Source organism: Anomalospiza imberbis, unplaced genomic scaffold, assembly GCF_031753505.1.
Source record: "Anomalospiza imberbis isolate Cuckoo-Finch-1a 21T00152 unplaced genomic scaffold, ASM3175350v1 scaffold_314, whole genome shotgun sequence".
NCBI classification, from domain to species: Eukaryota; Metazoa; Chordata; class Aves; order Passeriformes; family Viduidae; genus Anomalospiza; species Anomalospiza imberbis.
Window position 1 is genome coordinate 20170 of NW_027099935.1, and position 14860 is coordinate 35029.

The 14860-nt window shown below is 60.3% G+C and overlaps 1 protein-coding gene across 1 annotated transcript in view; it reads right to left on the minus strand.

Moving 5' to 3' along the window:
• Window positions 1-14860, minus strand: part of LOC137466605 (protein Wiz-like) — a gene marked incomplete at its 5' end in the record, with an annotated part of 40459 nt that overhangs the window by 13225 nt on the left and 12374 nt on the right. The window contains 3 exon segments of the mRNA XM_068178284.1: window positions 2586-3050; window positions 6664-6828; window positions 14440-14769. Of these exon segments, the coding sequence (XP_068034385.1) occupies window positions 2586-3050; window positions 6664-6828; window positions 14440-14769 (960 nt within the window).

Below are 14860 nucleotides of genomic sequence, written 5' to 3' on the forward strand. Positions count from 1 at the left end.
CAATAAAAACCCCAAAAAATCCCATAAACCCCAATAAAAACCCCATTCCAGCCCACTGAACCCCAAAAAAATCCAATAAACCCCAATAAAAACCCAAAAAAAATCCCATAAACCCCAATAAAAACCCCATTCCAGCCCACTGAACCCCAAAAAATCCCATAAACCCCAATAAAAACCCCAAAAAATCCCATAAACCCCAATAAAAACGAACCCCAAAAAAATCCCATCGAACCCCAATAAAAACCCCAAAAAATCCCATAAACCCCAATAAAAACCCCAAAAAATCCCACTGAACCCCAAAAAAAAACCCCAAAAAATCCCATAAACCCCAAAAAAAAAACCCCAAAAATCCCACTGAACCCCAATAAAAACCCCAAAAAAATCCCACTGAACCCCAAAAAAAAACCCAAAAAAATCCCACTGAACCCCAATAAAAAACCCCAAAAAATCCCATAAACCCCAATAAAAACCCCAAAAAATCCCATAAACCCCAATAAAAAACCCCAAAAAAATCCCACTGAACCCCAATAAAAACCCCATTCCAGCCCACTGAACCCCAAAAAAAACCCCAAAAAAACCCCATAAACCCCAATAAAGACCCCAAAAAATCCCATAAACCCCAATAAAAACCCCAAAAAATCCCATAAACCCCAATAAAAACCCAAAAAAATCCCACTGAACCCCAATAAAAACCCCAAAAAATCCAATAAAACCCCAATAAAAACCCCAAAAAATCCCACTGAACCCCAAAAAAAACCAAAAAAATCCCATAAACCCCAATAAAAACCATAATAAATCCCATAAACCCCAATAAAAACCCCAAAAAATCCCACTGAACCCCAATAAAAACCCCATTCCAGCCCACTGAACCCCAAAAAATCCCAAAAAACCCCATAAACCCCAATAAAAACCCCAAAAAATCCCACTGAACCCCAATAAAAACCCAAAAAATCCAACAAAATCCCAATAAAAACCCCATTCCAGCCCACTGAACCCCAAAAAATCCCCAAAAAAACCCCATAAACCCCAATAAAAACCCCAAAAAAATCCCATAAACCCCAATAAAAACCCCAAAAAATCCAACAAAATCCCAATAAAAACCCCATTCCAGCCCACTGAACCCCAATAAAAACCCCAAAAAATCCAACAAAATCCCAATAAAAACCCCATTCCAGCCCACTGAACCCCAATAAAACCTCATTAAACCCCAATAAAACCCCACTGAGCCCCCCCAAACCCCCCCAAAGCCCACTAAACCCCCCAGACCCCACTGCAGACCCCACTGCAAACCCCCCAAACCCCACTGCAAACCCCCCAGACCCCACTAAACCCCCCAGACCCCACTGCAGACCCCCCCAAACCCCACTGCAAACCCCCCAGACCCCACTGCAGACCCCACTAAACTCCCCCAAACCCCACTCCAGACCCCACTAAACCCCCCAGACCCCCCCAGACCCCACTAAACTCCCCCAAACCCCACTCCAGACACCCCCAGACCCCCCCAGACCCCACTAATCTCCCCCAACCCCCACTCCAGACCCCCCAGACCCCCCCAGACCCCACTGCAGACCCCAGTACACCCCCAAACCCCACTGCAGACCCTACTAAACACCCCCAGACCCCCCCAGACCCCACTAAACCCCCCCAAACCCCACTCCAGACACCCCCAAACCCCACTGCAGACCCTACTAAACACCCCCAGACCCCCCCAGACCCCACTAAACCCCCCCAAACCCCTCTCCAGACACCCCCAGACCCCCCTGCAAACCCCACTGCAGACCCCAGTACACCCCCAGACCCCCCCAGACCCCACTAAACTCCCCCAAACCCCACTCCAGACCCCCCCAGACCCCACTGCAGACCCCACTGCAAACCCCAGTACACCCCCAGACCCCACTCCAGACCCCACTCCAAACCCCAGTACACCCCCAAACCCCCCCAGACCCCCTGCAGACCCCACTCCAAACCCCCCAGACCCCACTGCAGACCCCACTAAACACCCCCAGACACCCCCAGACCCCACTAAACTCCCCAAACCCCACTCCAGACACCCCCAGACCCCACTGCAGACCCCACTAAGCCCCCCCAGACCCCACAAACCCCATTCCAAACCCCCCCAGACTCCCCCAGACCCCACTGCAGACCCCACTAAACACCCCCAGACCCCCCCAGACCCCACTAAACTCCCCCAAACCCCACTCCAGACACCCCCAGACCCCCCCAGACCCCACTGCAGACCCCACTAAACTCCCCCAAACCCCACTCCAGACCCCACTAAACCCCCCAGACACCCCCAGACCCCACTGCAGACCGCACTAAACGCCCCCAGACCCCCCCAGACCCCACTAAAACTCCCCCAAACCCCACTGCAGACACCCCCAGACCCCCCTGCAGACCCCACTAAGCCCCCCCAGACCCCACTAAACTCCCCAAACCCCACTCCAAACCCCCCCAGACCCCACTAAACTCCCCCAAACCCCACTCCAGACCCCCCCAGACCCCACTAAACTCCCCCAAACCCCTCTCCAAACCCCCCAGACCCCCCTGCAGACCCCACTAAGCCCCCCGACCCCCGCAGCACTCACTGAGGTTGAGCGGCCCGTCCTCCTCGGGCGCCCACTTGGCCTCGGCGGGCAGCGGGCTCAGGGCCAGCTTGGCCCCCTTCTCCTCGGCCCCTTTGGGCGAGCCGGGCAACGCGGCCGGCACCTTCCTGAGCCCGGGCGAGCCCGGCTGGCCCAGGGACTTGCTGAAGCCCGGCGGGGATTTGATGGCCTTGTTGACGGCGCCGTCGGGCTTGGGCAGCAGCAGCAGCGGCGGCCGCGGCGCGCCCGGCTCCTTGGGCGAGCCCGCCGATTTCTTGGCCAGCGCGGGGCCGGCGCCGTCGGCCTTGGGCTTGTGGCGGACCAGCTCGTAGAGGAGGTCGATGGGAGCCCCCGAGCTCTCGGACTCGGCCACACCGAGCTGGCGCAGGTGGGAGCGGGCGTGGCTGGAGAGGCCCTTGCGGGTCTCGAAGCAGGCGCCGCACACCTCGCAGGTGGTCAGGCTGGGGGCTGGAAAATGGGGGAAAAATGGGAAATTAGGGGTTAAAAATCCCTCTGGATGGTCAGGCTGGGGGCTGGAAAATGGGGGAAAAATGGGAAATTAGGGGTTAAAAATCCCTCGGGATCAGATCCCATCCAGACAGGATCGGAGCAGGCGCCGCACACCTCGCAGGTGGTCAGGCTGGGGGCTGGAAAATGGGGGGAAACGGGAAATTAGGGGTTAAAAATCCCTCGGGATCAGATCCCATCCAGACACCTCGCAGGTGGTCAGGCTGGGGGCTGGAAAATGGGGGGAAACGGGAAATTAGGGGTTAAAAATCCCTCGGGATCAGGGAAATTAGGGGTTAAAAATCCCTCTGGATGGTCAGGCTGGGGGCTGGAAAATGGGGGGGAAACGGGAAATTAGGGGTTAAAAATCCCTCGGGATCACGGAAATTAGGGGTTAAAAATTCCTCGGGATCAGGGAAATTAGGAGTTAAAAATCCCTTGGGATCACGGAAATTAGGGGTTAAAAAGCCCTCGGGATCAGGGAAATTAGGGGTTAAAAATTCCTCAGGATCAGGGAAATTAGGAGTTAAAAATCCCTTGGGATCACGGAAATTAGGGGTTAAAAATCCCTCGGGATCAGATCCCATCCACACACCTCGCAGGTGGTCAGGCTGGGGGCTGGAAAATGGGGGAAAAATGGGAAATTAGGGGTTAAAAATCCCTCGGGATCAGATCCCATCCAGACAGGATCGGAGCAGGCGCCGCACACCTCGCAGGTGGTCAGGCTGGGGGCTGGAAAATGGGGGGGGAAACGGGAAATTAGGGGTTAAAAATCCCTCTGGATGAGGGAAATTAGGGGTTAAAAATCCCTCGGGATCAGATCCCATCCAGACACCTCGCAGGTGGTCAGGCTGGGGGCTGGAAAATGGGGGAAAATGGGAAATTAGGGGTTAAAAATCCCTCGGGATCAGGGAAATTAGGGGTTAAAAATCCCTCGGGATCAGATCCCATCCAGACACCTCGCAGGTGGTCAGGCTGGGGGCTGGAAAATGGGGGGGAAACGGGAAATTAGGGGTTAAAAATCCCTCGGGATCAGGGAAATTAGGGGTTAAAAATCCCTCGGGATCAGGGAAATTAGGGGTTAAAAATCCATTGGGATCAGGGAAATTAGGGGTTAAAAATCCCTCGGGATGGTGGCTGGGGGCTGGAAAATGGGGGGGAAACGGGAAATTAGGGGTTAAAAATCCCTCGGGATCAGATCCCATCCAGACACCTCGCAGGTGGTCAGGCTGGGCGCTGGAAAATGGGGGGAAACGGGAAATTAGGGGTTAAAAATCCCTCTGGATCAGATCCCATCCAGACAGGATCGGAGCAGGCGCCGCACACCTCGCAGGTGGTCAGGCTGGGGGCTGGAAAATGGGGGAAAAATGGGAAATTAGGGGTTAAAAATCCCTCGGGATGGTCAGGCTGGGGGCTGGAAAATGGGGGAAAATGGGAAATTAGGGGTTAAAAATCGCTCGGGATGGTCAGGCTGGGGGCTGGAAAATGGGGGAAAAATGGGAAATTAGGGGTTAAAAATCCCTCGGGATCAGATCCCATCCACACACCTCGCAGGTGGTCAGGCTAGGGGCTGCAAAATGGGGGAAAAATGGGAAATTAGGGGTTAAAAATCCCTCGGGATCAGGGAAATTAGGGATCAAAAATCCCTCGGGATCAGGGAAATTAGGGGTTAAAAATCCCTCGGGATCAGGGAAATTAGGGATCAAAAATCCCTCGGGATCAGGGAAATTAGGGGTTAAAAATCCCTCGGGATCAGGGAAATTAGGGATCAAAAATCCCTCGGGATCAGGGAAATTAGGGATCAAAAATCCCTCGGGATCAGGGAAATTAGGGGTGGGGGCTGGAAAATGGGAAAAACCAGGAAAAATGGGAAAAAATCGGGATAAATCCGGTCTGAGAACCAGGAGAACAGGAGAGGAACCCTGGGAGCTGATCCCAAAAAATTCCAACCCCTCCCAGCCCCGGTTTTGGGATCGGTTTTGGGATCGGAGCAGGCGACGCACACTTTGCAGGTGGTCAGGATGGGGGATGGAAAATGGGGAAAAACCAGGAAAAATTGGAAAAAATCGGGATAAATCCGATCTCAGAGCCTGGAGAACGGGAGAGGAACCCTGGGAGCCGATCCCAAAAAATTCCAACCCCTCCCAGCCCCGGTTTTGGGATCGGAGCAGGCACCTCCTTGCAGGTGGTCAGGATGGGGGCTGGAAAATGGGGAAAAAACCAGGAAAAATGGGAAAAAATCGGGATAAATCCGGTCTCAGAACCTGGAGAACAGGAGAGGAACCCTGGGAGCTGATCCCAAAAAATTCCAACCCCTCCCAGCCCCGGTTTTGGGATCGGTTTTGGGATCGGAGCAGGCACCTCAGTGCAGGTGGTCAGGATGGGGGATGGAAAATGGGGAAAAACCAGGAAAAAATGGGAAAAAATCGGGATAAATCCGGTCTCAGAACCTGGAGAACAGGAGAGGAACCCTGGGAGCTGATCCCAAAAAATTCCAACCCCTCCCAGCCCCGGTTTTGGGATCGGTTTTGGGATCGGAGCAGGCACCTCCTTGCACGGGGTCAGGATGGAGGCTGGAAAATGGGGAAAAACCAGGAAAAAATGGGAAAAAATCGGGATAAATCCGGTCTCAGAGCCTGGAGAACAGGAGAGGAACCCTGGGAGCCGATCCCAAAAAATTCCAACCCCTCCCAGCCCCGGTTTTGGGATCGGAGCAGGCACCTCAGTGCAGGTCGTTAGGATGGGGGCTGGAAAATGGGGAAAAACCAGGAAAAATGGGAAAAAATCGGGATAAATCCGATCTCAGAGCCTGGAGAACAGGAGAGGAACCCTGGGAGCCGATCCCAAAAAATTCCAACCCCTCCCAGCCCCGGTTTTGGGATCGGTTTTGGGATCGGAGCAGGCACCGCACACCTCAGAGGTGGTCAGGATGGGGGCTGGAAAATGGGGAAAAAACCAGGAAAAAATGGGAAAAAATCGGGATAAATCCGATCTCAGAGCCAGAAGAACGAGGAGGGATGGGAGAGGAACCCTGGGAGCTGATCCCAAAAAATTCCAACCCCTCCCAGCCCCGGTTTTGGGATCGGTTTTGGGATCGGAGCAGGCGCCGCACACCTTGCACAGGGTCAGGATGGGGGCTGGAAAATGGGGAAAAAACCAGGAAAAATGGGAAAAAATCGGGATAAATCCGGTCTCAGAGCCAGAAGAACGAGGAGGGATGGGAGAGGAACCCTGGGAGCTGATCCCAAAAAATTCCAACCCCTCCCAGCCCCGGTTTTGGGATCGGAGCAGGCGACGCACACCTTGCACGGGGTCAGGATGGGGGCTGGAAAATGGGGAAAAACCAGGAAAAATGGGAAAAAAATCGGGATAAATCCGATCTCAGAGCCTGGAGAACAGGAGAGGAACCCTGGGAGCCGATCCCAAAAAATTCCAACCCTTCCCAGCCCCGATTTTGGGACTCCATTCCCCCCTCGTTAACCCCCACGTTAATTAACCCCACAAACGCCCCTGGCTGGGGTCCGAGGGCCCCAGTCTCGGGAGAATTTGGGAAAATCCCGGGAAAAATCTTCACCTTTGGAGTCCTGGGGCTCGGCTTTGCCGCCGGGGGGCTCCGGGCTGAGCTTGGTCCCGAGGCGGGGCGGGGGCGGCTCCAGCGCCGAGCTCCCGGATTTTTTGGGGATGGGAGGAGGGGACGTCACTTCCATGGCCACCAACTCGTCCTCGTCAGGAGCCAGCACTGCAGGGAGCAGCTGGGAATCAGGGATTTGGGATTTGGGGGGGGTCCAGGTGGGATCTGGGGGGGTCCAGGTGGGGTTTGGGGGGGTCCAGGTGGGATTTATGGTGGTCCAGGTGGGGTTTGGGGGGGTCCAGGTGGGGTTTGGGGGGCTCCAGGTGGGGTTTGGGGTGTTCCAGGTGGGATTTATGGTGGTCCAGGTGGGATTTGGGGTGTTCCAGGTGGGGTTTGGGGGGGTCCAGGTGGGATTTATGGTGGTCCAGGTGGGATTTGGGGGGGTCCAGGTGGGATTTATGGTATTCCAGGTGGGATTTGGGGGGGTCCAGGTGGGATTTGGAGGGGTCCAGGTGGGATTTATGGTGGTCCAGGTGGGGTTTGGGGGGGTCCAGGTGAGATTTATGGTGGTCCAGGTGGGGTTTTGGGGGGGTCCAGGTGGGATTTGGGGTGTTCCAGGTGGGGTTTGGGGGGGTCCAGGTGGGATTTGGGGGGGTCCAAGTGGGGTTTGGGGGGGTCCAGGTGGGATTTATGGTGGTCCAGGTGGGATTTGGGGGGCTCCAGGTGGGGTTTGGGGTGTTCCGGGTGGGATTTGGGGGGGTCCAGAGGGCATTTGGGGGGGTCCAGGTGGGATTTGGGATTGTCCAGGTGGGATTTATGGTGGTCCAGGTGGGATTTGAGGGGCTCCAGGTGGGGTTTGGGGGGGTCCAGGTGGGGTTTGGGGGGGTCCAGGTGGGGTTTGGGGGGGTCCAGGTGGGATTTATGGTGGTCCAGGTGGGATTTGGGGGGTCCAGGTGGGATTTGGGGGGGTCCAGGTGGGGTTTGGGGGGGTCCAGGTGGGATTTATGGTGGTCCAGGTGGGATTTGGGGGGGTCCAGGTGGGATCTGGGGGGGTCCAGGTGGGGTTTGGGGGGCTCCAGGTGGGGTTTGGGGGGGTCCAGGTGGGGTTTGGGGGGGTCCAGGTGGGATTTATGGTGGTCCAGGTGGGATTTGGGGGGGTCCAGGTGGGGTTTGGGGGGGTCCAGGTGGGATTTGGGGTGTACCAGATTGAATTTGGGGGGTCCAGGTGGGATTTGGGGTGTTCCAGGTGGGATTTGGGGTGTTCCGGGTGGGATTTATGGTGGTCCAGATTGAATTTGGGGTGTTCCAGGTGGGATTTGGGGTGTTCCAGGTGGGATTTATGGTGGTCCAGGTGGGATTTGAGGGGGTCCAGAGGGGATTTGGGGTGTTCCAGCGGAAATTTGGGGTGTTCCAGGTGGGATTTGGGATTGTCCAGGTGGAATTTGGGTGTTCCAGGTGGGATTTGGGGTCTTCCAGGTGGGATTTGGGGTGTTCCAGGTTGAATTTGGGGTGTTCCAGGTGGGATTTGGGATGTTCCAGATTGAATTTGGGGTGTTCCAGGTGGGATTTGGGATGTTCCAGGTGGGATTTGGGGTGTTCCAGGAGGGATTTGGGATTGTCCAGGTGGGATCTGGGGTGTTCCAGGTGGGATTTGGGGGGGTCCACAGGGATTTGGGGGGGTCCAGGTGGGATTTATGGTGGTCCAGGTGGGGTTTGGGGGGGTCCAGGTGGGGTTTGGGGGGGTCCAGGTGGGATTTGGGGTGTTCCAGATTGAATTTGGGGGGGTCCAGGTGGGATCTGGGGTGTTCCAGGTGGGATTTGGGGTGTTCCAGGTGGGATTTGGGGTGTTCCAGGTGGGATTTGGGGTGTTCCAGGTGGGATTTCGGGTGTTCCAGAGGGGATTTGGGGTCTTCCAGAGGGGATTTGGGGTATTCCAGAGTGATTTGGGGTGTTCTGTAGGGATTTGGGTGTTCCAGGTGGGATCTGGGGTGTTCCAGGTGGGATTTGGGATGTTCTGTAGGGATTTGGGGTGTTCCAGGTGGGATCTGGGGGGATCCAGGTGGGATTTGGGATGTTCTGTAGGGATTTGGGGTGTTCCAGGTGGGATTTATGGTGGTCCAGGTGGGATTTGGGATGTTCCAGGTGGGATTTGGGATGGTCCAGGTGGGATTTGGGGTGTTGCCGGTGGGATTTGGGTGTTTCAGAGGGGATTTGGGATTGTCCAGGTGGGATTTATGGTGGTCCAGGTGGGATTTGGGGTGTTGCAGGTGGGATTTGGGATGGTCCAGGTGGGATCAGGGAGGGGACAGGGGTGGTGACATCAGGGAGGGACAGGGGTGGTGACATCAGGGAGGGACAGGGGTGGTGACATCAGGGAGGGGACAGGGGTGGTGACATCACAGAGGGGACAGGGGTGGTGACATCACAGAGGGGACAGGGGTGGTGACATCACAGAGGGGACAGGGGTGGTGACATCACAGAGGGGACAGGGGTGGTGACATCAGGGAGGGGACAGGGGTGGTGACATCAGGGAGGGGACAGGGGTGGTGACATCACGGAGGGGACAGGGGTGGTGACATCAGGGAGGGGACAGGGGTGGTGACATCAGGGAGAGGACAGGGGTGGTGACATCACAGAGGGGACAGGGGTGGTGACATCAGGGAGGGGACAGGGGTGGTGACATCACGGAGGGGACAGGGGTGGTGACATCAGGGAGGGGACAGGGGTGGTGACATCAGGGAGGGGACAGGGGTGGTGACATCAGGGAGGGGACAGGGGTGGGGACATCAGGGAGAGGACAGGGGTGGTGACATCACGGAGGGGACAGGGGTGGTGACATCAGGGAGGGGACAGGGGTGGTGACATCAGGGAGGGGACAGGGGTGGTGACATCAGGGAGAGGACAGGGGTGGTGACATCAGGGAGGGGACAGGGGTGGTGACATCACAGAGGGGACAGGGGTGGGGACATCACAGAGGGGACAGGGGTGGTGACATCACAGAGGGGACAGGGGGGTGACATCAGGGAGGGGACAGGGGTGGGGACATCACAGAGGGGACAGGGGTGGTGACATCACAGAGGGGACAGGGGTGGTGACATCACAGAGGGGACAGGGGGGTGACATCAGGGAGGGGACAGGGGTGGTGACATCAGGGAGGGACAGGGGTGGTGGCATCACAGAGGGGACAGGGGTGGTGACATCAGGGAGGGGACAGGGGTGGTGACATCACAGAGGGGACAGGGGTGGTGACATCACAGAGGGGACAGGGGTGGTGACATCAGGGAGGGGACAGGGGTGGTGACATCAGGGAGGGGACAGGGGTGGTGACATCACAGAGGGGACAGGGGTGGTGACATCAGGGAGGGACAGGGGTGGTGACATCAGGGAGGGGACAGGGGTGGTGACATCACAGAGGGGACAGGGGTGGTGACATCACAGAGGGGACAGGGGTGGTGACATCAGGGAGGGGACAGGGGTGGTGACATCACAGAGGGGACAGGGGTGGGGACATCACAGAGGGGACAGGGGTGGTGACATCAGGGACGGGACAGGGTGGTGACATCAGGGAGGGACAGGGGTGGTGACATCACAGAGGGGACAGGGGTGGTGACATCAGGGAGGGGACAGGGGTGGTGACATCAGGGAGGGGACAGGGGTGGTGACATCACGGAGGGGACAGGGGTGGTGACATCAGGGAGGGGACAGGGGTGGTGACATCACGGAGGGGACAGGGGTGGTGACATCAGGGAGAGGACAGGGGTGGTGACATCACAGAGGGGACAGGGGTGGGGACATCAGGGAGAGGACAGGGGTGGTGACATTTCCCTGCGGGGAGGGGACAGAGAAGGTGACAGGTCCTAAAGGGGAGGGGACAGAGAAGGTGACAGGTCCTAAAGGAGGTGACAGGTCCCTGCAGGGGACAGCACAGGGGTGGGGACAGGTCCCCGAGGGGAGGGGACACAGAAGGTGACAAATCCCTGCAGGGGAGGGGACAGGGGTGGGGACAGGTCCCAGCACAGGTGGGACAGGTCAGGGGACAGGTCCCTGCGGGGAGGGGACACAGAAGGTGACAGATCCCTGCAGGGGAGGGGACACAGAAAGTGACAAATCCCTGCAGGGGAGGGGACAGGGGTGGGGACAGGTCCCAGCACAGGTGGGACAGGACAGGGGACAGGTCCCCAAGGGGAGGGGACACAGAAGGTGACAGATCCCTGCAGGGGAGGGGACAGGATGGTGGCATCTCTCAGCAGGGGACAGCACAGAGTGGTGGCATCTCCCTGCGGGGAGGGGACAAAAAGGTGACAAATCCCAGCAGGGAGGGGACACAGGTGGTGACAAATCCCTGCAGGGGAGGGGACAGGGGTGGGGACAGGTCCCAGCACAGGTGGGACAGGACAGGGGACAGGTCCCTAAGGGGAGGGGACACAGAAGGTGACAAATCCCTGCAGGGGAGGGGACAGGGGTGGGGACAGGTCCCAGCACAGGTGGGACAGGACAGGGGACAGGTCCCTAAGGGGAGGGGACAGGACACAGAAGGTGGCAGGTCCCCAAGGCGAGGGGACAGGGGTGGGGACAGGTCCCCAGGGGGGACAGTACCGGGGGGCTGGTGGCATGTCCCTGAGGGAGGACGGGTCCTTGCAGGGAGGGGACAGCGAGAGGTGGCACGAGATGGGCCAGGGACGAGCTGGGGACATCCCGGGGCTCTTGGGGACATCCCGGGGCTCCCAGTGCCAGGGCTGGGGACACTCCGGGAGCCCCTCGGTGACAGGGCTGGGGACATCACAGTGACAGGGTTGGGGACATCGCAGTGACAGGGCTGGGGACATCGCAGTGACAGGGCTGGGGACATCGCAGTGACAGGGTTGGGGACATCGCAGTGACAGGGTTGGGGACATCGCAGTGTCAGGGCTGGGGACATCGCAGTGACAGGGTTGGGGACATCCTGGTGACAGGGTTGGGGACATCGCAGTGACAGGGTTGGGGACATCGCAGTGCCAGGGCTGGGGACATCGCAGTGACAGGGCTGGGGACATCCTGGTGACAGGGCTGGGGACATCGCAGTGACAGGGTTGGGGACACCCCGGGAGCCCCGCAGTGACAGGGCTGGGGACATCGCAGTGCCAGGGCTGGGGACATCCTGGTGACAGGGCTGGGGACATCGCAGTGCCAGGGCTGGGGACATCCTGGTGACAGGGCTGGGGACATCGCAGTGCCAGGGCTGGGGACATCGCAGTGCCAGGGCTGGGGACATCCTGGTGACAGGGCTGGGGACATCCTGGTGACAGGGCTGGGGACATCGCAGTGACAGGGCTGGGGACATCGCAGTGACAGGGTTGGGGACATCCTGGGGACAGGGCTGGTGACATCGCAGTGACAGGGCTGGGGACATTGCAGTGACAGGGTTGGGGACATCGCAGTGACAGGGTTGGGGACATCACAGTGACAGGGCTGGGGACATCGCAGTGACAGGGCTGGGGACATCACAGTGACAGGGTTGGGGACATCGCAGTGACAGGGTTGGGGACATCACAGTGACAGGGCTGGGGACATCACAGTGCCATGGCTGGGGACATCGCAGTGACAGGGTTGGGGACATCACAGTGACAGGGCTGGGGACATCGCAGTGACAGGGTTGGGGACATCGCAGTGACAGGGTTGGGGACATCACAGTGACAGGGCTGGGGACATCGCAGTGACAGGGCTGGTGACATCGCAGTGCCAGGGTTGGGGACATCGCAGTGACAGGGTTGGGGACATCGCAGTGCCAGGGCTGGGGACATCCTGGTGACAGGGTTGGGGACATCGCAGTGACAGGGCTGGGGACATCGCAGTGCCAGGGCTGGGGACATCCTGGTGACAGGGCTGGGGACACACCAGGGACCAGCCTGGGGACATCATCTCAGGGCTCTCAGTGACAGGGCTGGAGACATCTCGGGGCTCCCGGTGACAGGGCTGGGGACATTCTGGTTACAGAACTGGTGACACTCTGGGGCTCCTGGGGACAGGGCTGGGGACATCCCTGGAGCTGCTCGGTGACAGGGCTGGGGACACCCCAGGGCTCCTGGGGACAGGGCTGGGGACATCCCTGAGTCCCTCAGTGACAGGGCTGGGGACATCGCAGTGACTGACAGGGCTGGGGACATCCCTGAGTCCCTCGGTGACAGGGCTGGGGACACCCCAGGACTCTTGGGGACAGGGCTGGGGACATCCCTGAGTCCCTCGGTGACAGGGTTGGGGACATCGAAGTGACTGACAGGGCTGGGGACATCCCGGTGACAGGGCTGGGGACACACTGGGACATCCCGGTGACAGGGCTGGGGACATCCCTGAGTCCCTCGGTGACAGGGTTGGGGACATCGCAGTGACTGACAGGGCTGGGGACATCCCGGTGACAGGGCTGGGGACATCCCAGGAGCTCCGGGCGGGTGACATCTCGGGGCTCTCGGTGACAGGGCTGGGGACATCCCTGAGTCCCTCGGTGACAGGGTTGGGGACATCGCAGTGACTGACAGGGCTGGGGACAGTCTGGTGACAGGGCTGGGGACACACTGGGACATCCCGGTGACAGGGCTGGGGACATCCCGGTGACACGGCTGGGGACACCCCGGGGCTCCCGGTGACCCGGCTGGGGACATCCCGGGTGCTCCGGGCTGGTGACACCCCGGGGATCTCAGTGACAGGGCTGGGGACATCTCGGGGCTCTCGGTGACAGGGCTGGGGACACCCCGGGTGCTCCAGGCCGGTGACATCCCGGGGCTCCTGGTGACAGGGCTGGGGACATCTCGGTGACAGGACAGAGCTGGGCACACCCCGGGTGCTCCGGGCTGGTGACATCCCGGGGCTCTCGGTGACAGGGCTGGGGACACCCTGGGTGCTCCAGGCCGGTGACACCCCGGGGCTCTCGGTGACACCCCGGGGCTCTCGGTGACAGGACAGGGCTGGGGACACCCCGGGTGCTCCAGGCCGGTGACACCCCGGGGCTCCCGGTGACAGGGCTGGGGACATCTCGGGGCTCCCGGTGACAGGGTTGGGGACATCGCAGTGACTGACAGGGCTGGGGACAGTCTGGTGACAGGGCTGGGGACACACTGGGACATCCCGGTGACAGGGCTGGGGACATCCCGGGAGCTCTGGGCGGGTGACATCCCGGGGATCTCGGTGACACGGCTGGGGACACCCTGGGAGCTCCGGGCTGGTGACACCCCGGGGATCTCGGTGACACCCCGGGGCTCCCGGTGACAGGGCTGGGGACACCTCAGTGACAGGACAGGGCTGGGGACACCCCGGGGCTCCCGGTGACACCCCGGGGCTCCCGGTGACACCCCGGGGTCCCGGGACCGGCCTGGCCGCCCCGGGCCGCCCCCTCCTCCCCCGGGCCGGGAGCCCCGACCCGACCCGACCCGACCCGGGCTGTGCGACCCGAAGCGGGCTGTCCGAACCGAGCGCCCCCCAGAACAGAGACCCCGAGCGGCCCCGGGCGCCCCCCGCTCGGCGGCCCCGGGCCCATCCCGGGAGCGCATCCCGGGGGTCCCGCGGGGACAAAGCGGGGCCGGGGCCGGGACAAAGGAGGGCGGCGGCTCCTCGGCCGCGGCCTCCCGGAGCCCCGCGGGGCTCTCCCGCCGCCTTCCCCCGAACCGCGGCCAGGCCGGAGCGGGGCCGCTGCGGGGCGGAACCGTGAGGGGAGACGGCGGCGGGTGAGAGTGGGGGGGGTGGGGGGGCGCGGGTGGGCCCGGGCGCGGCGGGGCGGGGCCGGCGGAGGGGGGGAAAAGGGGCGCTCACCCGGCTCGGGCGCGGCCGGGGGCTCGGGGTCGCCGTCCCCGCCGCGGTCGCGGTCGCGGGGCCGCGGCGCCGCCGCCGCTTTGGTGACTTTGGGCGGCGGGGAGGCGGCGGCCGAGGCCGAGGTGGAGGCCGCCATCTTGGGCACGGCGCACGCGGGGCGCCCGCCAGGCCGCAGGGCAGAGCGCCGAGAGCGGCGCGGCCCGAGCGGCCAGGGGAGAACGGCCGAGCGCCGAGTTCGGGGGAGGGATGCGGGAATTTTGGGGGGGGAATCGAGGAATTTTGGGAGGGGGGGGGGGAGAAAAAGGGAAATTTTTGGGAAGTTTGGGAATTCTGGGGGGAGGTTGGGGGGTTGGGGAGAAACTGGAGGGTTTTGGGGGGAATTTCTTTAGGGAATTGGGGGATTTGGTGGGGGGGGAAGGGG